We start from the raw sequence: 26,654 nt of genomic DNA on the forward strand, positions 1-26,654 counted from the left end.
GAGTTATGAGGTTTTACTACGATTCTATGTACTGAAATTTGTTACTTTTGGGATTCATCTGTTGGATGAAAAAACTGGACATTCTCAAGTCATGAATGGATCAGTAAAAATAATGTGTCATCTGCCAAAAGGAATACTCTCAAGAAAAGGCTTGTAACATTTATTAATACCTAAGTTTGAAAATTTTTAAGAAGCAGTGTTGACTGTTGAGATAAAACAGAACTTATTTTAAAAACAAGTAACCTTTGTTCAAAAACTTTTATTTACTATAAAGACAAAACACCAAAATAGGTACAAATACTATAAAATTGGTTCAATGGGGTAAAAACTTTTAATTAAAATATCTTGATATATTTAAAATAACAAAAGGATACATTTAAGCCAAATTTTCTTAACCCAGAGATTTTTGTAACATTTGCTTGCACAGTAAGGTGCTAATAGAAGTTAGCCCTTAAGCCCTGGAAGTCTTAGGAATCATAGTCACATAGCAAATATAATTTCATTGTGAAAGTGAACTTTGGTAGAAGAAAATCTATAGGACACCTGAGGTAGTAGAAACTGGAATAAACAGCAGTAGACGCTATTTACAACTTAAGTACCAAATAACATTAAGAACACAAAATAATTACACAATACAATTTTCAGTCCAGCTTTGATCCAAAGAAAATAAGAATATTACATCACATCTGCATTTAAAAATACACACACACTCACAACTCACACACACGCATACACACACGTACACGCATACACACACGCACATACACACACACACACACACACATAACAAACACCACAATTACCAGCAAGCTGAGGGAAATGCAAACAAACTCAAACAAAATGCATTTTGACATCTAGAGGCAGTTTGAGTTTGAAATGTGGTAGGCATGGTGATCTACAAAGTAATACTGATTAGCTGAGGTTCATCAGTTTATACAGTTTACATTTGTCAGAAAATCTTGATCTGACAACTGATCTTCCAGTATATAAAATGGCAAGAGTGCATCCTTTAAAGCTTGCACATGAGAGACTTGGAAACAATCTTATTAGAATTGTGAAAATTCTAAGTAGTCCAAAAAAGAAAAAAAGAAAGTCAAGTACATTACAGTCAAAGCTACCAAACTTCACATTTCAGTACTGCTGCTGTTGGATTTTTTTTAACTCTTCAAAGATTGCCAATCTTCCAAAACAAAGGAATGTAAAATTTCCCTAAGAAATAACACATTCACAATTTCTTTTAAAATGGTGCATATCCCTGTAAACTTGTAACTTATTTTGCTTCCAATTAGTACTGTACATTTTTAATGTACTGTAATAGCTTATTTAGTTTGTCCTGAGTTTTTGAGAATAACCAATTCTGTTTCACTCTGACAATTCAACTGGCTTCTGAAGAGTTAAAATTTACATTAAAAATTACATTAAATACTTAATCAGTACTTGATTGAAAAGACTCATCCATAAAAGCCCAAGAACAGCTGCCATGTCCTTTAGGATCACATGCATCAGATTCAAAATCCTGCCTTTAAAACCTTTAGGAAATTGTGCAAAACCCAAGGAAAGAGTGTAAGCAATATTCTTCACTTTTATATTTGAACATTTTTCAAGTTCAAAATAAATTTCTTTAAAACACCTTTATTTAGAAAAAGGTGGAAATAAGGTATGATTTCCATTCAATTATCCATTAGCCAGATCAACGGTGAATAAGTGATGTATGTCAGAAGGAAAACAGCAGTTAAAACATTATTATCAGTGGTGAGAGTGAATGCATTTTTATGATACCTAGAGTAAGACTTAATTTGGTGTGAAATTTACTACACTTTGCCAGAGAAAACTGATAAAAATGAAAAGGCTCAACAATTACCAGATAAACCTGGGTCTTGATCATAAGCCAACTAAAAGAGTTGATTTTCATCTTCTTTTTGTATAACCTGCACTAACAAAACCTAGATCATTTACTTAATGGATGAAGGTAATAGCATTGTCATATTCCAATTTAAAAAGAAAACCCAAAAGCAAGATATTTAATGAGATCTGTTTTACACTTGATTCTAACGTTTTTGTTTTATTATTATTTTGTGGTTTGAAAAGATCACCTGTCCCTGAATGTTAAACAAAAATAGAAACAAAATGAAAATATGGAACCATAAATCTTAAAAAAACAAAAACAAAAACGAAACGAATGGGCCAACAGTAAAAATGCACAATGACCTACAATTGCCCACTTAAAAAAATGAAGGCTAAATGCAGGTTCACAATGGAAGCATCAATTCTTTAAAAAAAGTTTTTGTTTTCTTTCTTTCTTTCTTTCTTTTTATTTAAAAAAAACAAAACAAAACAAAACAACAACACTACTCAAGTAGTGCCTACTCAGGTCTAAAAGAGGAAGATAGTGATTTTCTTTATAGCCAGTGACCAAAGCAAAAACAAAAAAACAAAAACCTGAACGGAATTGCAGAATCTCCTGCTCATGATCACAATGTGAAATGGAAGAATAATTGCAATATTAAAATAGAACCTGAGCCCCTCAGCTGCTAATATTGCTGAAAAAGTGCTCCAAAAAAAAATTATGCATCTGCTACTAATTCTCTGCAGATTTAACTGCTTTCCTGTTCACCTAGGGCCAGTTCTTTGAAAGGCACAGTTTACAGTTTCTGCACAAGTTGTGGAATTTTGCATACTGAGCTTAGGTAAAGATCTTGATTTGTCAATCACATACTTCGGTAAGGGTCCTCCACTGGCCTCAGTTTATTGTTGTTTGGTGGTTTACAGGCCAGCAGAATGATATACATGGTTGTGCTCAAAAGCACTGTCAAGAGTTTTTTCTTCTATTTAGGATCAGTTTTTAAAAATCATTTTCTACAACTGGCTACCAGGTAGTACGGAAGACTGGATGCTTCAGTAGCTCTCTTGAAGGAGGCCTGTCCTGAGGTTGAAGTTCTAAACAACGAAGAGTCACATCTCGTAAGCCAGGAGACAGATGTGAGGGTATTGAAGGAGCAGTAGTTGCACTAGCAATCTGAAAAAGGAACAACACATTTTTAAAGGTTATTACAAACCCATCTTTTGATATCCAGAGAGATGGTATTCATCATTTAATGACATCAATACATGTGAAAGCTACATAAATTCAAGCAGAGGTTATAGGACTTGTCACAGATCCTATGATAAAGGACACTTGCTTATGTTGGAAAGTTAGAAGACAATCATAGATTTAGAGGTGGATAGAACCCAGGAGGTCCCAACCTCTGCATTTTACAAATCAAGTGAAGGCCTTTTCTAATTGGATGGCATTCTATCAGGTGCACCCTGTCAAGGACAGAAATAATAGCTTACAAATCCAAGTTCTTATTTTGCAGTTGCTCAGACACAGGCATGTTGTATTAAAAATATGGAGAAATTATTTAGTTTTCTTTCTGCTTCTCTCTTATTTACTTGTAATATGGTTTATCTTCCTCACTTTGTTTCTTCCCTCACATTTTGCTGTTTTTAAACAGATCTCTTTTGAATTTACATTAGAAAGGAAAATACTAACATGATCAATCTAGCATGTCATAACTACAACTTTATTGCTTTATTTAATATTTTGAAGTGTATATGTAATGGATACAATTAAAAATCTCAAATAATCCTAATCCAAAGAGTTAAAAAAAAAACTAGTAAGAAGATCTTATAACTAGCTTCAGTTTTCATCTGAGTTAATGTAATTAAAGGTGAATCTCAAATGATTCAGTCTTAATTCGGAAAAGTTGCTTTCTTGTCAATTTTTCCTTTTAAAAGAAACAGCATAGTACTTACTAACCAGTGGTTCTGTGAACTGCAGAGTTCTTTCTAGTATCTTTACATTTCTGTAAATTCTACCCAAGGGCCATATTTCATATCTATTTAAAATGACAAAAGACATGCTGACTTGCAATTTATTTGGGCCACTTGTTTCACAATCCTCAGTAATGCAAGGTAAGCCCATATCCCTAAGAAATAGAAGATGCATGGGGGCAGCTAGGTGGCACAGTGGATAAATCACTGGCCCTGGATTCAGGATGATCTGAGTTCAAATCCGGTCTCAGACACTTGACACTTACTAGCTGTGTGACCCGGTCACTTAACCCTCATTGCCTTGCAAAAAAATAGAAAGAAAGGAAGGAAGGAAGGAAGGAAATAAAAATAAATAGAAATAGAAGATCCAAACAATCTGGAAAAAGAACAGTAAGAAAAGTGAACCAGATGAGTGTGTGGAGTTTCTGAAGCAAAGACAATAGAGAATAGAGAAGAAGAGAGAGGTCAGGAATGTCAAATGCTGCTGAAAAGACAAGGAGAATGGGAAGTGATAAAAGATTATGGGATCTGGCAATTAACTAAGATATAATGGAAGGCCTCAGGAAGCAATTTCAGTTGGGCAATTGAGGCAGCAGCCAGACTGCAAAGGACTGAAGAAAGATGAGGTGTTAAGATGGTTGAGGCCTTGTGGGTAGACACTTCAGAGATGCAGCTGCAGTCTACATGGGCTTGGAAATCAAAGGAAGGTTTAGAGCTCTCCTGTAGGCATATGGAAGGGAGCTGGGGAGAGGGACTGGCTGAAGTTCCAAAACAGACAAAATGATTTCTGAGAACAAGGTCCTGGAGGAATATGTAAGGGGCAAGCTTGGAGTGCTGGCAGAATTAACTCAGGAAGGAGTAGAAAGACAAAGGAAGAGAAATAAGGTATGATGGGAACTCAAAAAGTGACATTTAAGAGAGAACCTCTGAAAATTTGTTTCTTGACAAGGAGGCTTTCAAAATCTAAGTCCGTAAAAGGTAAAGAAAAGTTGGGGGTGGCTAGGTGGCGCAGTGGATAAAGCACCGGCCCTGGATTCAGGAGTACCTGAGTTCAAATCCGGCCTCAGACACTTGACATTTACTAGCTGTGTGACCCTGGGCAAGTCACTTAACCCCCACTGCCTCGTAAAAAAAAAAAAAAGAAAAGTCAATACTCTTACATTTTCTATACAGTCACTTATTCAACCTTAATACAGTACCTACTATGCCAACAGAAGTATAAACAACATTCTTAGGAGATCATTTACACATAGTTCAGCAAGAAAATTTGACAACAATGCCAACTGTCTTTTAAATTTACCTTAAATATCAAAGCAAGATGATTAGAGTGTTTTTCTGCATTCCAAGGTGGTTTAGCACAAGTCATTTCTATAATAGCACAGCCAACACTCCAAACATCACAACTCCTACCATACTGCTGACCTCTTAGTACCTAAAACGTCCAAAAGAAAACAAAAAGTTACCAGGAAATATAAGATTAAGCCATTTTGATAAATACTCTTGCTCCTAACCTTAAGAACCCAAAGGAATGAACAGTAATAGTACTATTCCACAGGCTATAAAGTATAATGGAAAGAGTACGGTTTTGCATTTGGAAGACTTGGGTTTGAATCCTTAGTGATCATCTCTCTTTACTTCTCTGTGCCCTAGCAAAAAAGCAGGCTTGAACGAGATAATCTGAGGTTCCTTCCAACTCAAAATGTTTGATGATTTTTAGAGACTTAGAACTCACACACTGGCATGCTTTATCTGGAAACCTTCTGTGATGGCATTAACATTTTAGAGAATTTAAGAACTAACAGAAGGACTTTGGAGAAAGGACAACCTAAGATCTGAAAAGTTCCTGAATGGCCAACTCTTCTTACTCCTATTAGACCTTCTATGGCAAGTCACCTCCTATTGTTCTCACCAGAGATATCAATTCACTTTAAGTTTCCTAAAATGTAATAACTGTAAATAACTCATATTTTATAGCACTTTAGGTTTACAAAGCCTGTTAGACATAATTTCTTCATACAAATACATGAAGGGATAAGAGGGAGGGAAGGCTAAGATTTAAGGCTTTCACAAACTCAGGGCTGTTACTTTAAGGAAGGTCCTGTTCTCTTAACTGACAAAGCCATAGGCTGCATGGCTACGAGGTGGCTATGTGGCTTCTCATCATACAGAAACACTCAATCAGATGTTGCCACCTCTTTCTTACCTCAGGTGCCATAAATGCAATTGTTCCCAACAACTGTCCCTGAAATTCTCCAGCGCCTGTTCCTTTTGATGCCAATCTAGCTGCAGCTCCAAAGTCGGCAATTCTCAGTCTCTGACCTGTGCTGTCAATTAGCAAATTGGCACCTGTCAACGGCAAAGCAAAAATTACCAGTGACTCTTTGCTAAAGGCAAAAATACAAAAAGATCCAAAAACCAAAATGAGGCCCTCAAATGATCACAAAAGACATTTCTCAGTGAGGCTGACAGAAGACTCAGTGATATTTACTCCACTCTCAATTTGTTTCAACTAAAGACTCCAGTCCCATAGGAGAAAAGGGGAGGAGCAACAGCTGTAGTGTAGTAGAAAGGATATTATATTTGGAGTAAAATGGATCTGGGTTCAGATCCTGGCTCTAACACTAACTGTGTGACCTTGGGAAAGTCACTTTACCACTTCTCCCCAGGCATCAGTTTTTTTCATTTTTAAAACAGCAGAGTTGGACAAAATCATCTCTCAAGTCTGTTCCAGTGTTAAATCTATACTCTAGAGAACTAAGTAGAATGACAGACTATAGGAAAAAAGCATAAACATTTAAGGAAACATAAAAGGAAAGTGGCTTAGAAATCACACTTAGAATTTCAATAAAACTTCCTCTCAGAAATCCAGATTTGGGATCAGCCTAAGGAAAGGCACTACTGGAAGTTCATTTTTTCCAGACCTGCTTATGAATCTCAAATCAAAATGCGTGTTGTAACCCTATACCTGCAGCAGAATCTAAAAAGACCCAAAGATATTTATTTGGCCTAAAAAAAAAAAATCCCTGCACTAATGTACTTTATGTACTTGCAATAGTAATTCAAAACAACAACAAAAAAGTTAAAATGATTAAAATGAACTCACTGGAAAATGATTTGATAAAACTTCTTTTAAGAATGTTTAACATTATTTAATAAATAATTCTAAAGTGGTAATATTGGCTTTAAAAAATAACTTCTAGAAATATGTTCCCGGGGGCAGCTAGATGGAGCGGCAGATAAATCACTGGCCATGCATTAAGGAGGACCTGAGTTCAAATCTGGCCTCAGACACTTGATACTTACTAGCTGTGTGATCCTGGGAAAGTCAGTTAACCCTCTCTGCTCCACCCAATAAACAAACAAATAAATAAATAAAAGAAATAGATTCTCACAATCTCAGTTTATAAAACAGTATTAGAGGAAATCTAATTTTTTTTTTTTGCAAGGGGCAATGGGGGTTAAGTGACTTGCCCAGGGTCACACAGACAGCAACTGTCAAGTGTCTGAGGCCGGATCTGAATTCAGGTCCTCCTGAATCCAGGGCCAGCGCTCTCTCCACTGTGCTACCTAGCTGCCCCTGTTTTTTTTTTTTTTTGAAATCTATTTTAAAAATGTACTTTGAAGTCTTCTAACTGCCACCAGGTAAATCTTTAAAAAAACCTCAAATCCTACCTTTGACATCTCTGTGAATGATCTGATTCTCATGGAGGTAAGAAAGACCACGAAGCAACTGCTCTGTGTAGTTAATAACCACTGATTCCTTGAAGGCTCCATATTTACTCAGCAAATGAGCCACAGAGCCTCCTGTAAGACAAATGCATCTAGTCATAACCATTATAAATCTGACCACAACTTTGTGACCCACGTCAGCTATCTAAGCAATCAACATTAATGAAAATGGCTGAAAATCTAGAGCAGTGCTTTCATCTCTCCTATCAGAATCACGTAAAGAGACAATGTAAAACTTGCTCTACTACTGAATTTCCCAAATGGTTCAATCTTTATCCTTTCAAAAGTACACAGACATTAATTTTAAACATTTTAGATGGAAACCTAATGCATTATTTCCTTGTTTCCTAAAACAGATTCCACTGATTATTTAATCCTTTCTTGGTGATTCAGGGTTCTGTTATAATTATTGTATAATGTTACTCAGTGGTTCACAGGCTTAGGAGAGTTACATATGCCCTTAAATGTGGTTAACAGACAACAATTTTGTGTATCAGCAGTTAAGCTTAGGTTTAGAGGTGGGCTTTAAACTATGATTCTTTGCACCTTTTGGCCCCTTTTTGTGTTCCTCCGACACTATCACTGCAGAAGGGGAAAGAGATCAAGGAGACCTTAAGGCCATCTGGTACATTTTTTTGGTTTCAAAGAATGCCACAACCAAAGAATTTATCACCAAGTAGCCAGCCTATTGGTGACAAGCCTCTTTTGATTGCAAGAGGGGAGTCCTGGTAAACAGTTCCTGGGGATGGGGATTCTACTCAAATCCCTTTCCATGGGGCAGAAGCTTATAGAAGTTATGCTCTACCAGCTTAACATCTCAGAATTCAGCACTGCCTCCACTTCTCCATGAGGGATGCATGTAAAACATTAACATTTTAATAACCACTATTTAATATTCACATTTATAGGAAAAAGCCACATTTTAAAAATCTAATGAATTTTAAATATTTGCTAAAACTAAGCTCCAAGTACCTGACATGGTTCTAACATGAATATGAGGGTTACCTGCCATCCACTCTATGAAAAGATTATAATTGCTCTTCTCACACGTAGCACCCAACATTCGGATGATATTAGGGTGGTTCAGGTGACTCATCATCCTGATCTCTTCTCTCAGCGCTTCAACTACCTCCTCTTGCTCAGAAGATGTATTCCTGACATATGTCACCTGTTTCAACACACATTTAGTTCAAGAAAAATTCTGAAGTATTCCAATTTACATTCTTAACGAAAATATTTAAAAAGAAAATCTGAATGAATTTATATCAGCAAACAGCATCTCACACACACACACACACACACACACACACAGAGCTTGACATGTTGAGGTGCTTAACCCAAGTTTGGTGAATGAAAATGGTCTTTATGCTGCACAAACCAAATTAAACAGGCACCTTCTTCTGGGCTTGTAAGCAGTAACGATCTAGATTTGGAGGCAGCTAAGATATTAATAACAAAGCGAAGGCAACAGAGTTAAGAGAAAATCAGGAAAAAGTTACAGCAGAAGGTTTTTTTTTTTTTTAAGTGAGGCAACTGGGGTTAAGTGACTTGCCCAGGGTCACATAGCTAGTAAGTGTTAAGTGTCTGAGGCTGGATTTGAACTCAGGTCCTCCTGAATCCAGGGCCAGTGCTCTATCCACTGCGCCATCTAGCTGCCCCTCAGCATAAGGTTTTAATAAAGCAAGTAGGGACAACAGAATAGCAAAGAAGTTTGTGGTTATGGAAACCAATATCACATATTCCAACTTTGGTACTGCTGCCTTCATTTTATCCATTACAAAAACCTAATATGATATGAAAATGAGGTCCTATTAATGACTTGATTTCTATGCGTCCAAAAAGAAAAGGTTAAGTTGCACAATGACCATTATTAATGGTAATATATTAATCAAAACAATAATTTAAAAATTACCTATACTCAATGCTTTATCATGTCATTTACACTATTTGTGGGTAACATAAAATACTTGTTACATAGTATGTTATTTATTTCATAGATTAGAATGAACTAGATTCTGATATTATTAGATTATTTTTTAAAAACCCTTTCCAATATTAGGAATAATGGGATGTTTTTAGATGGCTGGCTGTTATCTACTTTCAAACTTGTTTTTATTAATATCTTGCCTTTACATCACAGTATCTACTCTTGTAGTTTACAGGAGCAAAAATCAAAGTACATTCAAACAGAATGGATTCCTTATACTTTGTTATAATCCCCATTCCTATCTGTTAATTGGTATTTACCTGTTTCACAGCCATTAAGGTTCCAGTTCCTACATCTTGAGCTTGATAACAAGAAGAAAATGCTCCAAGGCCTATCTGCTGACCTTTGAGCCACTCAGCATCTTCTCTGTAATGGTGCTTTGCTTTGGTATGTCCTGGTAGAGTCTCTGGTGTCTGAAAATGAAAATTTCAGTATTCAGGTGAAAAACTTGTTTGTTTGTTTTAAAAATATTAATGCTGATATGATGGCATTGCCTATAAGCAATAAACTTTTAATCCAAGATTAATAAACTCAAATAGTATGGGATCACTATTGTCAAATATTACCTTCAAAATATATAAAAGAAAGCAAAAATCTTGGGTCAAACAGACTCTTCTCTGTTTTATTTCAACATTACTAATAACTGTCTAAGAAATCATCATGTTAACTGGTGAAAACAAGTTTTTCAAACTCTAGATGTGATCAAAGCCAATCATCACTGGACCATTTCCTAAAGATACTCACATCTTGCTGAATAATGATGATGTCTTCTCCATTTTCAACTTGCAGTTGAGGAACTACTGGCAGGGCATCCTGTGAGGCAGACATAGCCATGGCGATGGATAATGCTTCCTCTTCTTCTGCCTCCATTTTTTCTTTGCACTTCTGATTATGATTTACATCATCTTTGTAAGTGTCGTCATTCTCAGCCCTTTCAGGAGAAAGCACTGCAACTTCTGACTTGAAGGTTACTGTTGTATCACTGGTGGGCACAGCCTCAAGCAGGTCTTCAATACTGGAGTTGAGTTCTGTATTGGCATCTAATCTGCATTTCTCATCTACTGGTGTAAATACCGTCTCTTCGCTTGGGATGATGGCACTACTGCTACTGCCAATGCTGCTGTCACACTGTGCGATAGCGTTCAGATCAAGCGTCATACTACTTTTTGAGACATCTCCCTGCTTGTTCATATCCCCTGGAGTGGGTCGAGATGGCTTTGGCCTGTGTATGTGACTGGAAGGCATAGGCCTTGCCTGTGTAAAAACTGGGGAAAGTTTATCTGGTTCTTTCATTTCAGAACAGTTTCTAAGAATCTGTAGAGAAAATTTTCGTTGCATTTGTGGAGAAGCTGTGGGTACTTTGCAGGGAATGAATCCCTGAGTTTTGTGTTTAGAGACATCTGTTACAGAGCCAGCTGGTACAGATGGGGTAGAGGAAGGAGGGGATGGCAAAGTTGGGAACAATAACTGGGAATGATTGGATGAAGAAGAGTTCAAACACTGACTATGGGGTCTACCTTTCGTCTGAAGGGCTGGCTTTGGTTGCTCTGTTGTTACTGCACTAGTTAGTCCTACAGAAATGCCAGCCAATGTATCAGAAATATCTTCTGCACTGGCACTTGATCTTGCATCACACAAAGGTTTTCCGGTTTTCTCTAGCTGGATTGTATGTTCAGGGGAATTGTTTTCCGTTGTTTCTGGGGAGTTATCTGGGGCAGATGGCTGCAAAAAGCCATCTTGTCTGCAATCCAAACAGTCTTCTATGCCCATCTGGATGGCTTCCGCAATTTCCATCTCATCTGCAATAGCCATCAAACGCCGACGCATCCTCGTGTAGTGAGTAGAGCTTGTAACACTCAACATTTCCAACAGTTTTAAAAACACATGGGGTACTCTGGCAACCATTCTTGCAGCACTCAAAAACACCCTTCGAGACAGTTTACCAACCATTGAGTGGGAATTATCAATGAATTGCAAAGCAAAGTTCAACAGGGACAGCAGCTTCTTATATCTAAAAAAACAAAAAAAACCCAAAAAATACCCTTGAAGCTTGTATATGACTATTCAGAAATATAAACTCTTAACTTTAGGAGTGTTCAACATGTTTTAAAATTCTGTTTTTTTTTTAAATAAAATTATGCAATTAGCTAATGAATGGGATTTTTTTTCCACTTTGAAAAAAATACTTCAAATCAAGAGCAAGATGCTATCAGAAGAATTTAGAAAAAATGCAATCCATCTACAGAGAAAGAAACGATGGTATCTGAAAACAGACTGAAGTATAATTTTTTGTTGTTGTTAGTTCCTCTTTCTCAAGTTTTTTTTTTGGTCTGTTTTCTTTCACAACCTGACTAACGTGGAGATGTTTAGCATGACTCCACATGTGTAAGTTATATTGAATTGCTTGAGTTCATAGGGAGGGGTGGGGAAGGAGGGAGGAAAAGAATTTGGAACACAAAGTTTTAAAAAAATCTAGGTGAAAAATACTTCAAATCACAAAGGGTGTACATTTAAAAATAAAATAGCCTATACTTCATATCAGCTTGCCCATGCTATACCTACACATATCTCCTGAACCTTGTTTGGACAAGCCTAAAACATGCATTTTTTTTTTAGAGAAAAAAGTAATAACATTTCTAAACAAAGAGTACCTGTCTACTACAGTATCAGCTTGTAAAACTTCTCCACTGACAATATGGGGATAAAATTCTGCAGGAAACTCCAACAACATTCTGTCTATAAGACAAAGGCGCCCCAATAGTGCTTGCCAGTTACTTGATTCTGTTTGGCTTCCAAGAATGCAATTTAAAACATAATCAATACCACCAATACCAATGGATCCTATAAAAAAGAGGAATAGAAAATAGTGTTAATTAAGATCTACATTGAAAGTTTGCTAGTATATTATATATGTGTAAAATACATTGACTAAATATTAGCTTTAGCAATTTTTTAAAAGACTAACTCAGACTTCTAATTAATATCACTTAACTGGCTGAATGAATAAAACACTTCTCCAAATATCCATCAGGACCCATTCTACAATTTTGATAGATTAAACTGATAACACTGTTAAAATGGCACTGAGTGAATTAATGAACAAAAGATGCTATAAGAAATTACTTTTAAGTATAAGGCTATTACCTGATTTAAGTATTTCTCGGCCAACTGCTAGTTCTCCCGCTTGGCCCTTGCACAATTCCAACAATGTTGAAACTGAAAGCTGACTTGTGCGGCTAAAAAAGGAAGGGAAAACCATGTCAATAGTAGGTAAAGTTTATGTCAATGAAAATTTTAAAATGTTTTAAAATGTTTGGGGAAAATGAAAAAAGAAATTTTGGCTGTATAGTTTCTATAACTATAATTTGTAATTATCACAAACAAAATGCTACACACAAAGCCTCACAGTATTGACAGAGAATTCAATTCAAATAAATTTCTTCAATTAAAAAACACATCTAATAACACAGCCTTATATACTCACAACTTAACATTTCAGTGTTCTTTCTTTAACACATTTAAGTCAACAGATAAACTGTCATTCAAAAGCCTGGAACTATCATTACAGAAAATAGGTTCTACTGAACACCACGGCAGAGGTGCATTGGGGTCCTGTGCTAGGCCTATGAAAATTGTGATCCAGTTTTTTCATCTGCAAAATGGGGATCATGATACCTGCACCAGGTCTATTTAACAAGGTAAACTGGCCTTCCCTGGGCTCTCTTTAATTCTGCCAACAGGGATCTACTACGATATCAAAAGGGAGGTCAAAGCACTTGAACTCTGGAGCATTTGTTTTAGTGAAAGACCCCAAATGAACTCTCCTCTGGAGAGGAGAAAAACCCACTGGTGTCTGCTAAAGAGAAGAATTTGGGCCTGGGTAACCAGCAATCCTTTCTGTAGTAGACATGACATTTTCCCTCTTACATAGCTCACAGATATGTAAAGATAAACAATGAAATGTTTTAGGCTTTTCATAAAAATTCTAGATCAATGGTTGTATAGCTGGCAGTCATTTCCAATAAAATCTCATGACAAAGATTTCTAATAAAAATTTATATCCTTAGGACACAAGTATTTTTTTAAACTCTTGTTACAAGGAATAATTGCATACATTACTGCTTTTTCTGATCACTGTCCAGTCAATCTCTGTAAGAAATGTTAGTAATACTCTCTTTTTAAAAGAGTACTTTGGTTGGGCTCTTCCTTACTCTGTGGCCATACAACAATTTTCTTTGAACTCCTCTCCTTTTCCTTACAGCAGGCACTGCACTGACGTGGTACACTGCTGAGTCTGGAGCTGGAACCTTGGTCATCCTGCTTCTGAAGCCTGCTGCCTATGAGACCATGGATGAGAAGGCCTCTGAGGTCCCGTCCAGCTCAAGCTTCCCAACAACTTAAAAACAATCTGCCGCATTTCCACACCAACTACTGGGATAAATAAAACCTACACTACAAAATCCAAGAGTGTGAGGAACGGGCTTTCCTGCCCTAGTTAAAAAAAAAACAAAAACAAAAAACCTTTTTACTTAACTAATTTGGGAAAGAGGTGTGTCCATATAAACATTAAAGAAATGGAGAGATGGTAAACTGTTTCATCATTCTATGTTTAGCCTAGAAATGTGATTTCGGCATTTTTAAAAACGTTTGCAGCAAAATGAGATGGATAGTAATAGAATTTTGCATGAATGAAATACTTTCTCTAGATCACCAGCATTAATCTGGTGGCATTTTCTTTCAAGTTTTTTTTTTTTTTAAGTTAGAAAACTCAATATTCAAAGATTCATTCATTTGACAGACATTTAAATAACTATTTTGTGCAAATCATTGATGACAGCTATAAGAAACTATGTTTGGAAGATGTGAGAAATTCAATGAAAAACCCTGTGACCATACCTATTGGCATCTGCACATTTGACTAATATGGTTTCTACAACTGGCCTCAGAAGTTTCTGAAGTTTTATTCTTTCTGCCAAACTATGGCAAGGAGTATACACCAACATGGCTCTTAATGTTTTCTAGGAAAAAGAAGAAAAACAAATGGGAAGTCAGTTTAGTTCAGTTGTCTCTATAAAATCAACTTGAATTCTCTAAAATCCAGTATGCTTTTTTAAGAAAATTTGAAACAAATATCTAAAGAGAAAAAAAACCTGTGAAACAATCTATACATAATTCTTAAATGTAAGAGTCCAAATAAAAACCAAAAGGAGATAGCCTCTGAGGTCCCGTCTATTTCTTTCTTTCTTTTTTTTCTTTTTGAGGGGCAATTGGGGTTAAGTGGCTTGCCCAGGGTCACACAGCTAGTAAGTGTTAAGTGTCTGAGGCCGGATTTGAACTCAGGTACTCCTGACTCCAGGGCCGGTGCTCTATCCACTGCGCCATCTAGCTGCCCCTTGTTTTTTTTTTTTTTTTTCCGTCTGTTTCTAAATCTATGATTCTTCAAGTCTCTCTAACTTCTTGTTATGTGTTGGCTACATACTTCTACTTCTGCCTCTAAGTAATGTCCATATTTGCAAATAAATTCTTGCTCTCAACTATTTTCAATTTGAGATTATGTAAATAAGCACAATGTCAATTTGAGGCACTTAATAAAAGCTCCAGCTTTCATTATTTGCTCTAGGTCCTTTATTTTCTATTTCTGTGATGTTGGGCAAGACACAAACTTTCCAAATCTCAGTTTCCCCATTTGTAAAATGTGGATAATATACACTACCTATCTCCTAAAGAGATATGGCATCTATAATTTGGCAACACCCGACTTTTTCCATTTCTGACACTATTTTTCTCCATTTGTACTTTTAATCATATCGTTTTTAGAGTTTTCATTCTGTGATCTCTTTCAGGAGGTGATTGATGGATTCTTTCAATGACTATTTTATTCTCTGGTTCTAGGATATCAGGGCAGTTCTCCTTGATAATTTCCTGGAATATGGTGTCTAGACCCCCCCCCCCTTTTTTTAAATCATGGCTTTCAGGTAGTAGTCCAATGGTTCTTGAATTGTCTCTCCTGGATATATTTCCCAGGTCAGTTGTCTTTCTGATGAGGTATTTCACATTTTCTTCTATTTTTTTCATTCTTTTGATTCTGTTTGATTCCTGGTGTCTCAAAGAGTCATTAGCTTCTACCTGCCCAATTCTAATTTTTTTTTTAAATTTAATTTTTTTGGGTGAGGCAATTGGGGTTAAGTGACTTGCCCAGGGTCACACAGTTAGTAAGCAAGCATCAAGTGTCTGAGGCCAGATTTGAACTCAGGTCCTCCTGAATGCAGGGCCAGTGCTTTATCCACTACACCACCTAGTTGCCCCTCCAATTCTAATTTTTAAGGCATTATTTTCTTCAGTAAGCTTTTGCACCTCCTTTTCCATTTGGCCAATTCTACTTTTAAAGGAGTCGATTTCTTCAGTGGATTTTTTCCCCATTTGGCCAATTGTATATTTTAAGGAATTATTTTCTTCAGTCAATTTTTGAGCTTCCTTCTCCAAGTTGGTGACTCTTTTTTCATAATTTTCTTACATAACTCATTTCTTTTCCCATTTTTTCTTCTAGCTCTCTTATTTGATTTTTAAAATCCTTTTTGAGCTCTTCCAAGATGGCTTTTTGGTCAAGACCAATTCATCTTTCCCTTTGAGCCTTCACATGTAGGCATATTGACAGTGTTGTCCTTATCTGAGTTTGTGTTTTAGTCTTCCCTGCCCTCATAGAAGCTCTCTATGGTAAAGGTTCTTTTCTGTATCTTATTCATATTTTAGCCTGTTTTGTGCCTTTTAAGTTGAGTTCTGCTCCTGGAGCACAGGGGCCACTGTTGCAAGCTTCTTGTGCTGGGGGCCAGGGGCCTAATCACTGGCTTTTTGCTCTGAGGCCTATGGGGCTTATGGCTTCCTTCCCGCTCTGGCTTGCTCCCTGGGCTGGGATGGCTTAGCCTAGTTGCACCTGTCTTGTGGATGGTTCTCTAGCTGGCAGTTTGCCCTCTTAGCCGCGGATGGAGGGGGTCGGGGATCTCACAACTGGCCTGCTGCGCCACCAGCCTGCTGAGCCAGGACTGAGGGGCCTCAGCTGCTGATCTGTGCTGCAGCCAAGAGCCTCCTGCTGACTTACCCAGACACCCTCTAGACCTTTTCTAAAGGCTTCTAAATGATCTCAAGGTGGAAGAATGTTTCTCTCTGACTTTTTGTAGGTTCCATAGCTCCAGAACCTGTTTAGAGGCTTGATTTAATGTTGTCTCTAAAGGAAATTTGGGAGAGCTCAGGCAACTTCCTGGGTTCTCTTGGTTCTGTCCTCATATTATTCTTAATACCTGGAATGTTCCCCCCGCTCCCCCAATCCCAGCCGATCTGTCAGTTTAAATACTACTTGCACTTTAAGGTCTAGTCCAATAGTCATCTCTTCCTTGAAGCATTCCCACATGCCCACATCTTTACTTACACTTCAGACTGCAAGCTTCACTAAAGACAATGCAGTACAGGGTGACAAAATGGTGCACAAGGAGTCAGGAGGACCTGATTACAAATCTCACCTCAGACATCTAATTGCTGTGTGACCCTGGACAAGTTGGGTCCCTGGCCTTCAGTTTTTTCATTCATAAAAATACGGTGTTAGACTGGATAATCTCTAAGATGACTTCTAAAGGGCAGGACATGTATTTTATTTAATTCCTCAAATATATTTTGAGGAAAGTACAATACAAACATGAGTTCACATCATTTCCCTCAGCACCCAGCACAGTGTGTCACCCAAGTGCTTAATAAGTATTCACTGAAGCTGCTACTGAAGTAAAACTAACAAAATGACTTAGGTTTTCAGGAAATTGTTCCTGACTTCATATGGTGCCAAAATGTTGATTCTGAAGCATATTCTGTTTGCCTTATCATTGATATGGTGACTGCAAACATGTTATTAAGATATGTACAGACTTGAATCATCCTAGTATCACATTGGTAACTTAACCTGTTAAACATCGAAGCTGCAATCCCCAACAGTGGCACTATTAAAACAAGAGACACAAAATGTATGTGATAAGCATAGAAAGTGATAAGGAAAAAAGTGAGTACTCACTAAAGCAGCAACATAGACTTTGTAGACAGGGTCAGCACAGACCATTGACAGAACGCTGCAGCAAGCCTCCACGACGACATCTCCTGAGATCCCAGTCTGAGACGACCCGCTGGCTGCTCCAGCACTTGTGTTGTTTCCACTGCTGTTCCCAGAATTTCCAGTGCTTTCCCCATTCGCCAACAACAGAGCACCACTAACATCGTGGGAAAGACGTCGGAGTGCCATCTCTCTTATATTCCAGTTTCGAGAAAATAAGCAGCCCACTAGCTCCATTCCAAATACCTACAGAAAATGTAAAAAACCCAAGACACACACACACACACACGCACACACAAAATGAAATCAATTGGATTATGAAAAACATGAACTAAAAGGCCCTTTAGTAAGTATTAGTATTTATTATATCATGAAGTACAAGATAATTTAAACACCATCACCTTTTTACTGATCTGTAGGCATTCCTACTTTTCTGTCACTCACAGTAACTACTACTTAAGAGTTAGAGATCACCTTAAACACCACATATCCCTAAGTAGTCATATAAGGGACATTCATATTTAAGTGACCTAAGGATAGGCATACATAAACATTTCCAGCGCACATGCATGTGTATGTGTGTGAGATCTCAAATGAAAACAACTATTGCCCTGATGAACTTACAAATACATATTTTTAAATGTTAAAATTCCTAGTAGAATGTAAGCTCCCTGAGGACAGAGGCTATTACTTTTCTTCCTTATATCACGACTACCTAGCACACAGTAAGTATTAAAAAATGTTTACTGAATCAAACTGAACAGATAAGTACATAAAAAGAGCCTAATTACCTGAATCCACGGCTCAGCTAAGTCTTTATAGGCAGGAGGGATCTGCTGGACTCCGTAATGAGTAAGATTCAAGTTACCGTCCTGGTTTCTTCTTTGGGATCCAGCAGGAGGCTGCTGCTGTACAGTTGGCTGTTGGGCCCGGAGAACAGAAGGGGAATCCACAGGACTTGGCAATTCATGGCTAAAATGAAAGTATTAATGGGGATTACCAAAAAACACTGGTCTCACTTAAAATACTGATATATTTGAACAAATACTCAGAAGCCATTCCTTAAATCTGACCTGTAGAAATCATGAGACCTCCACTTGGATCTACAAAGAGGGCATATCAGAGGCTCTCTATTTCTTCTACATTCTTCTGCCCCTGGAAAACAAAAATATAACTTACCCAAAGAATGTTCCCTAAATGAGAGCTTGTGAACATGTACATGAAAAAAGCACGTGAGTGCAGGGTCTTGTGCAGTACACCAGCTATGAGATTTATACTAAGGAGATTGCAAGAAGGGATCTGAGGGAGCTCCTGGGCCTCCCTAAAGGGACTGTGGACAAAGGCCTTTCCTTTGGCATTTTAAAAGACTACAATGGAAGAAAATGCTGAGGCTCAAGGACTCTGATGCTAGTGCCTTTCTTGAAGGTTATTTTGTTAGTTACGTTAACCAGTTCTTTACTTGTTCATTTGCAAATGTCAAGAAATTCAGATTAGTGTCAAGCACCCAAAGCATCTCAAGCTTAAGTCTTTTCTACAGACTATATTAACTAAACACACACTGTTCATACATAGTTGAGACTTGTTAAAATCTAAATTAGTTGGGATAGATCATGGAATAATTTAATTACATTTATGATGAGCATGAATAAAACAGCAACATACAAATTGACATGCAGTGGTGGTGCAACTTGTTCCTACAGCCATCTTCACATACTGTAAGGCTCTCTTCATCAAGCATTCCTAACAAACAAATGGGACACATTTGCTCCTCTTCATCCTTCATACTATAGAAAAGGAGAGAGGAGGAGAAGAAAAGACAAGACGTTAATAACAAAAACATCACACAATTTTAATTAAAATGTGTTATAAAATATTAATTCTAATATTTCCACTTTATTAGGCCATGTATTACTCAATTAATGAAAAAAACTAAGATACTTATGTCAGTACTTTTTCCATTTCAACAGTAAGTTAACAGTAAAAAAAAAAATCTGAGGTTTCTTGAATTAATACAGTATTTTATTATAAATTTACATAATATTTTTGGATATGACTCTAATATCAGTCCCATTTTTTTGGTTTGTACCTGTGATGTCATCTTGTGGAGAACTCCTACTGTGTGAACTCCCTTCACTGGTGACAAACAGCCATTTAACTGCAGCTCACATCTCAAGAGAGTTGCCTGGTGCCCTGAATGCCTAAGTAACCTGCCTGCTGACTCCTCTATCAACTACTTTCATAATCAGGCTATAGTCCTCCCTACTTGTAGAATGATATAATTACTAAGATAAATCCTGCTTAAAAATAGGTTGATCAAGAATTAAGTTGAAAACAAATTATTTCCCACATTTTTACCATGGCGTCTTTTGAAAAATATTGTTAATTTATAAGTACATTTTATCCATAAACAATATGGCAATAAGATTTCATGTTAATAGAATATAAAATCAGATTTGGAGCTTTTGGGGACCTTGGTAGAGCTAAGAATCAAATCCAGGTTTGTGAACAGCAGGTTCTAGGCTCTTTCCATTTCAGGGTTCATTCTTTCACTTCAAAGATACCAGGTAAAGCCATCTTCTGAGGACAGTGCATCTATCAGTATAGAGCTTCCCACCTGAGGCAGAAACTACTCTATCCAGTAAATACAGTCTCACCTCTGAGAAGAGCCAGAACCCAAGAAATCAGACCCTGCTTCTAAAGAAAACAGCACCTCAGAAAAGTACCTTCTCCCTTTGTAAGCCAGACCAAAGGCAAAGACAGGTTTAGATTAATGGAGTTGTGGCTTTGGTTGTTGTTGTGGGCTTTTTGGCCACTGCGAACCCTGAAGACCGTCTGTTAAACTGGAGAAATATGTAATCTGGTCGCTCAGGGTCACCTCTGCAGCATAAGGCGATCCTTACGGAGTTTATATTTTTGCAAAGGCATAAAGCAAAGTCAGGGATAGCTATGATGTGAAGTATCACATAAATTTGTTAAGGAGGTACTGAAAAAGTGTTTTGTTGGTCAAAGGGAGAATATCCTTACCAGAAGCATTTAGTGAAAGACTTCACATAATGGTATTAGAATTGGGCTTTAAAGAATGGGCAGAACTTCAGCAGCATAGAGGAGAACAACAGTCTAGATGAAAAGAACTGAGGCAGAATACTTTGGTTTGGTTGAAGCACAGAGTATCTGGAAGATACCTGATGAGGTAATGCTGGGGAGCGACTATGGAGGGAATGCCAGGGAAAGAAGTTTTAATTTTACTTAGTGGACAGAGGGGAACCACTAAGGAAGAGTAGAGGAATGACACGTCTACTACATTTCTTCATAAGGAAAATTAGTATAAAACTCAGAGATTAAGTAACCAACATCACACTGACTTTGTGGAAGTGCTGGGATTAGAACTGAGACCACAGCAGGTTTCAAGATCTAAAAGAAAAAAATATAATAACCTAGTCCTGCAAATTACAGATTCTTCAATCCAGTCAGATTTTCACTCATGGACACCTATTCCTGCCTTATATTCCACCTAGCTACCCCAGAAAGACCTATTTATGAAGGTCAGAAGAATCACATTAAAAATAACCACTTTGGGGCAGCTAGGTGGTACAGTGGATAGAGCACTGGCCCTGGATTCAGGAGGACCTGAGTTCAAATCCGGCCTCAGACACTTGACACTTACTAGCTGTGTGACCCTGGGCAAGTCACTTAACCCCAACTGTCTCACCAAAAAACCCCAACAAAACAAAACACCCCCCCACTTTTTCTCCCTCAATCATATATCTGGACATAGTTGCTAGAAAACCAAATAACAGTAATGGTAGTTAAAGGAAATCAAGCAGGATTATAAATCTAGAAATTCAGATAGGATTTATGTAATGTTAGTCTATGATAGGAAGCAAAATTAACCCAAACTGAAATTTTTTTTAAAAAGTGTCCCCCCAAAAAATCACAACCAGTAAAGATACAAATAAAATTGCTCAATCCAGTCAAATTGCAGGTATAATCTAGAAGTGAAGGTGTGAACACATAGGTAATAAAATGCCTTTCTCCATACAGAACTTTTCCATTTGGGGTGTGGGGGAAGGGAGAAGAGGGTTCCATCAATATATTATCCTTTCTGGATAGAGCCTTTAGAAAACCCCAGACTCTTCCTTTATGTTTGGATGGTTCCCTTTCCTCTCCTGAGGGCACACTTCCTGCTTTAATTCAGTCACTTGGTTTTAGGTTTTACAATACAGCTATCCCTTTCACATTCCGACTTTTCATAAGAAATGGGAAGCCATGGACAACACAGAAATTTAGAAACTCAAAAATTCATAAAATATATGTATAGGGGCAGCTAGGTGGCCCAGTGGATAGAGCACCGGCTCTGGAGTCAGGAGTACCTGAGTTCAAATCCGGCCTCAGACACTTAACACTTACTAGCTGTGTGACCCTGGGCAAGTCACTTAACCCCAATTGCCTCACTTAAAAAAAAATATATATATATATGTATATATATATGTATAGTATTGTATGATAGTAACATATTTTATCCTTTAATACCACAATAATTCTGACTTCTTCTCTAATATGGAGGGCCAAAAAATTTTATGAGGATTTTCCAGATTGCAAGGGTGGGATGGAGGGGTGGGGGGCCTAACCCCTGCGATGTGGAAAGGATAATTGTACTAACCTTAACATTTATGCAGCACAAAGAAATCTCGAGTTTTTTTATATACAATATCTCATTTAAGCCTCACAAAAACTTTGTGGGGTGGGTAGTCTACAGGTAGAATTAGCCTCATTTGAGGAAACAAGCTTAGAGAGATGAAAGGACTTGCCTCTGGTCACAGAGCAAGTATTAGAAGGAGGATGTGGCCCTAGGTTTTCCTGACTACAAGTTCTGCATTCTAGGAACTTTGCCCCACCCCAGTGAAGAATGAACATCGAACATGAAGCTGCGTGGTATGTGAATGAAGCATCGAGAATGAAATCTAAGTTCTAGTAGTATGAGACAATATATAAAAGTAGGAGAATCAGAGGATCTGGGTTCAAATCTCAATTCTGTTCCTATAATTCAGAGAAGAGCACTTTCTTTCCCTAGGCCCATTTCTGAATTTGTAAAGTGAGAGAATTAGGCCAGAATATTTCGAATCCCTTTATAGTTCTAGGATCTTCATTCTGCAAGTGATTAATTACACAACTCTGGACAATTCACAACCCCAGTGGGTCTCAGTTTCTTCAGTTTTTCATAAACCATAAAAACCCCATATAAATATAAGCTAATATGAACAGTTCTGCTTGTCATTTACAATGACAGCTATTTCCTAACTTGACTAGAATCTTACTTTACACCAGGATTCCTTTAACTCTCCTGTGCTTTGAGGCTTTTAAAATATATCAGTCAGCAACACCGACTACGTCAATTAAGTGCCTACTATGTGTCAGGCCTTGTGCCAGGTAGCTGGAGAGACAAAGAAAAACATAAGGCAGTCCCTGCCCTCACTAAGCTCACAATCTAATGAAGATATAAATTGCATGGACAATGACTGATAAACATAACTTATTAAAAGTTAATTCAGAAAAATATTATAGGAAAAAACTTTTGTCCTCATTAGCAAAATATAACATTTAATTCTTCGAAAGCATCTATAAAAAGTGGAACATGTTGATAACGTGTTAACTGGTATCAAAAATGGTTTTAGAGAACTTCTTCTTTATCTACTGGGTTTATAAAACATTCCCCACCTGCCCCAAAATGAGCCGTTGATTCTAAAACCAAAGTCAGCCTGCTTGCTGTTTGGCACACGGGACTCGTCCTTGTCCATGTATGCACAAGTCCAGCTGTCTCCCACCCGGCTTCTTTCAAGACTCAGTGGAGGTTCCACCACTTTCAGGGCACCTTCTCTTGTTTGCCCCTCTCAGCCCCCAGCTGCTAGCATATAATTTCCTGTGTATGTATTGTTTCCCCACAATAGAAAACAAGTTCCTTGAGGAAAGGGACTTTTTTGACTTCATATAAGCAATACTTGGCACATGGTAGGCACTTAATAAAAGTTTGCTTGATGAATACTGACCATGGTCTTGGGGATTCACTACCTCCTTCAAAGAAAACAGTTTCTTAACCTGGGGGTCAGTCCATAGATCCAAAAATTTGGATGAGGGAAGAAAATTATGTGTGCATTTCAATTCCACTGGCTTCTTTTATAATCCTACGTATTTTATGCACTTAAAACTATTCTATGAAGGGTACTGATGTAAAAAGATTAAGGACCTCTGATCTATCAACTGGGGATATCATTTTTCTGACCTACTTAAGGAGATTGTTATGAAGTTCAAATGATATAAGGTATGTGAAATGATACTTTATATCTTATAACCTTATACCTTATAATGAGGTAAAACATGTGAAAGCATTTGTAAATTCTAGAGTGTTACAGACATTTATTTTGCCATTTTCCAATATTATAATTTATGGGGAAAATCTCCACATTTAAACAGTATAATTGTTAATATGCTTTATTCTTGATTTTAACTTTCTCACTCCAAAAGTACAGTGATGCCAAGTAGGAATAATTTTCAAGTAAATCAACACTGATATACATACCCTTAAAATCACAAAGTAACCAGAGAATAAAGCTTTTAATTCCTTAAAGAGTACTGACCTGTTTTCTGAACTAGATGTAGAAGTACTAGATGATGACAATGTATGAGAGTTTGACATGCGTGATACAAACTTCTGGATGGTGCTACGAGATGGAGCTTTGATCCTTGAGCTACGCCTACTGTGATATTTCTGGAACAAACTCTCAACCTAACATTGGAAAAAGACAGTAACAATGATATTCATACTACATTTTTTATACATAAAGGCACTGATTCTAGGTGTCTCAAAACTGATCATCATTTTCTTTTAGTTGATCAATAAACTTTTGCAAGAAATTAAGAAGTATGGGATAATAGGTAAATATGTTTACTGACCTTTAAAAATGAATAACAATTGTTTAGGCAAAGAGCAAAACCACCATTAAATGGATTATAAAAATGTAATGTGAGGGATAAAATGGTCTAACCCACTAACTAAATGAAATGTATTTTTGTACCTTTAAAATGATTAAGAACTACTTCAAAATCAAGCTCAGGATATGAATTAATTTCCTAGTTGCAACATCTAAATTTTTTTTTTAATTGCTAACGGCCAAGAATAAAAACATTATAAAATACCTCAAAATTTTTCAACGTTTTCCTCCATAACATTGGATCTGAGGGTTCTAGTTGAAATACTCGGAGCATAACAAACAACAGATGGATACAAAATGTTCCACGCCCACAGCTGCAGGTCTAAATATTAAGAAAAATAGACAGGTAAGTTGGTGGCTCTATTGGAATTTCCAAATGTTGCTCTTAATATGATGAATTATTACTGCAAGTATTTTAGTTCTTCTATTTCCAAATTTATTGCACTAACGTTTTATTTATTTTATAATTACAAGGCATTCGCATAGTTGTGAATCCTAGGAACATTCACTATAAATATTAAGGCAAGAAAAGTTATCAACAGATTAATTTTAGCAAATATGTTAACAAAATTTGTTTTTAAAACTTTGCAGGTAATAATCTTTCCTAACATCTACTTTAAGGAATCACTTACTTAGCACGACATATTTTGAAATGTATTTAGTTATGAAAAGGAATTATTTCATTTTAAGAAGTTTAAAACTTTACTTTAAGCTAATGTCACATGTCAAAATACTTGGTATTCTTGTTTGACTTCCCTAGTGCACATCTGGGTTACTTGCACATGATACATTAATAAATGTTTGCTGACCTGACTCAATAAGCTGAAAATGATTCATACCTGAGGTCCAATAAACACCCGATATTTATTGTCTGGGCTGTCTCCTCCAATCAGGAAAGAGTTCGGTCCTATCTGCTGCAGTAAATACAACCTGGCTCGCATGACTTTGTTGACTCGGCGATTTGTTTCCTCAGGACTATATGGGGAGAAGCCGTCTGGGGACGGAGCTCTTCGGGGTGGTGTGATTCTCCCACTCTGAAACTTCAGAACATTGATTTCTATTAAGAATAGCTTCTCAATGTTCAAGAAAAAAGCTTTTACAGAGAGGAGGGGTTATAAATAGTAGCATTACTGTATCTACTCTCAAACCAGAAGACAGCAAATGTTAAAAAAAAAAAAGGTAATTTAAGAAATGTATCCACATCCAAAAAGAAATAGATACAAAAATCAAGCAGAATGCATTTTTGCCTGAAATACTGAACTTTGGGAAAACTGAATTTATACCCAAGTTATCTAGATAACTGATGATCAGTCATTAAAGCTTTTAATAGTAGAATAATCATGCCATCTGTTCATGTAATTACTTTGCAAAAAAGAAAAACAAAACTCTCCACAAAACATCAAATAAAAAACTGGCCTTCTGGGAAATATACTCTATAAATTAAAGATAAAATGGTAAAAGGGGTGTGTGTGTGTGTGTGTGTGTGTGTGTGTGTGTGTGTGTGTGTGTGTGTGTGTGTGTAATAGAGAGGAGGAAGGGGGAAAAGAGAAAGTAAATAAGAGGAGAAGGGAGAAGGAGAAAGGAAAGAGGGAAAGTGAAGAGGAAGGAAAGGAGAGAGAGGGAAGGAATGTGTATGTGTGTGAGGAGGGGGGAGGGAGGGGAAGAATGGCCTAGTAAGTAAAGAACTGACTGGCCTCAAATTCAGGAACTCATGTTCCAGTTCCATCTCGGATACATGCTGACTGTTTGACACCGGACAAGTTAACTCTCAGTAGCCCAAACAACTCTCTAAAGCAAAGTGTCAAAGCAAGTAGTGACCTGCATTGACAGGAGCTCCTCATTGAGAACTCCCTATTCACTTGAAACCATAAGTGGTGGAATCTGGGCATGACATTTTTCATGAGTAAGATTTTAAGCTAGATACTCAGGGCAGCTCTTCTAGCAATAAATGTACAATTAGGTTAACACTTTGCTATATCCCACTAATTTACATGTAACTTTCTCACCTAGGCAATAATAATAATAATCATCAATAATCAATAATCCAGGG

General features: G+C 37.0%; 1 protein-coding gene across 1 annotated transcript in view; it reads right to left on the reverse strand.

Annotated features, from left to right (window-relative positions):
* Nucleotides 1-244: 244 nt before the first annotated feature.
* MAP3K1 (mitogen-activated protein kinase kinase kinase 1) overlaps nt 245-26,654 on the reverse strand; it is a 76,391-nt gene continuing 49,981 nt past the window's right edge. The window contains exons 4-20 of the mRNA XM_043978410.1: nt 25,444-25,644; nt 24,810-24,926; nt 24,251-24,399; nt 19,281-19,402; nt 18,692-18,773; nt 18,410-18,590; nt 17,583-17,864; nt 14,426-14,547; nt 12,674-12,765; nt 12,181-12,370; nt 10,274-11,540; nt 9,790-9,942; nt 8,548-8,710; nt 7,486-7,617; nt 6,017-6,159; nt 5,114-5,245; nt 245-3,016 (exon numbers count right to left, since the gene is read on the reverse strand). Coding sequence (XP_043834345.1) covers nt 2,867-3,016; nt 5,114-5,245; nt 6,017-6,159; nt 7,486-7,617; nt 8,548-8,710; nt 9,790-9,942; nt 10,274-11,540; nt 12,181-12,370; nt 12,674-12,765; nt 14,426-14,547; nt 17,583-17,864; nt 18,410-18,590; nt 18,692-18,773; nt 19,281-19,402; nt 24,251-24,399; nt 24,810-24,926; nt 25,444-25,644 — 3,678 coding nt within the window. The 3' untranslated portion in view covers nt 245-2,866. The remainder of the gene's footprint in view (nt 3,017-5,113; nt 5,246-6,016; nt 6,160-7,485; nt 7,618-8,547; nt 8,711-9,789; nt 9,943-10,273; nt 11,541-12,180; nt 12,371-12,673; nt 12,766-14,425; nt 14,548-17,582; nt 17,865-18,409; nt 18,591-18,691; nt 18,774-19,280; nt 19,403-24,250; nt 24,400-24,809; nt 24,927-25,443; nt 25,645-26,654) is intronic.

This window comes from Dromiciops gliroides, chromosome 1, assembly GCF_019393635.1.
Source record: "Dromiciops gliroides isolate mDroGli1 chromosome 1, mDroGli1.pri, whole genome shotgun sequence".
Lineage (NCBI taxonomy): Eukaryota > Metazoa > Chordata > Mammalia > Microbiotheria > Microbiotheriidae > Dromiciops > Dromiciops gliroides.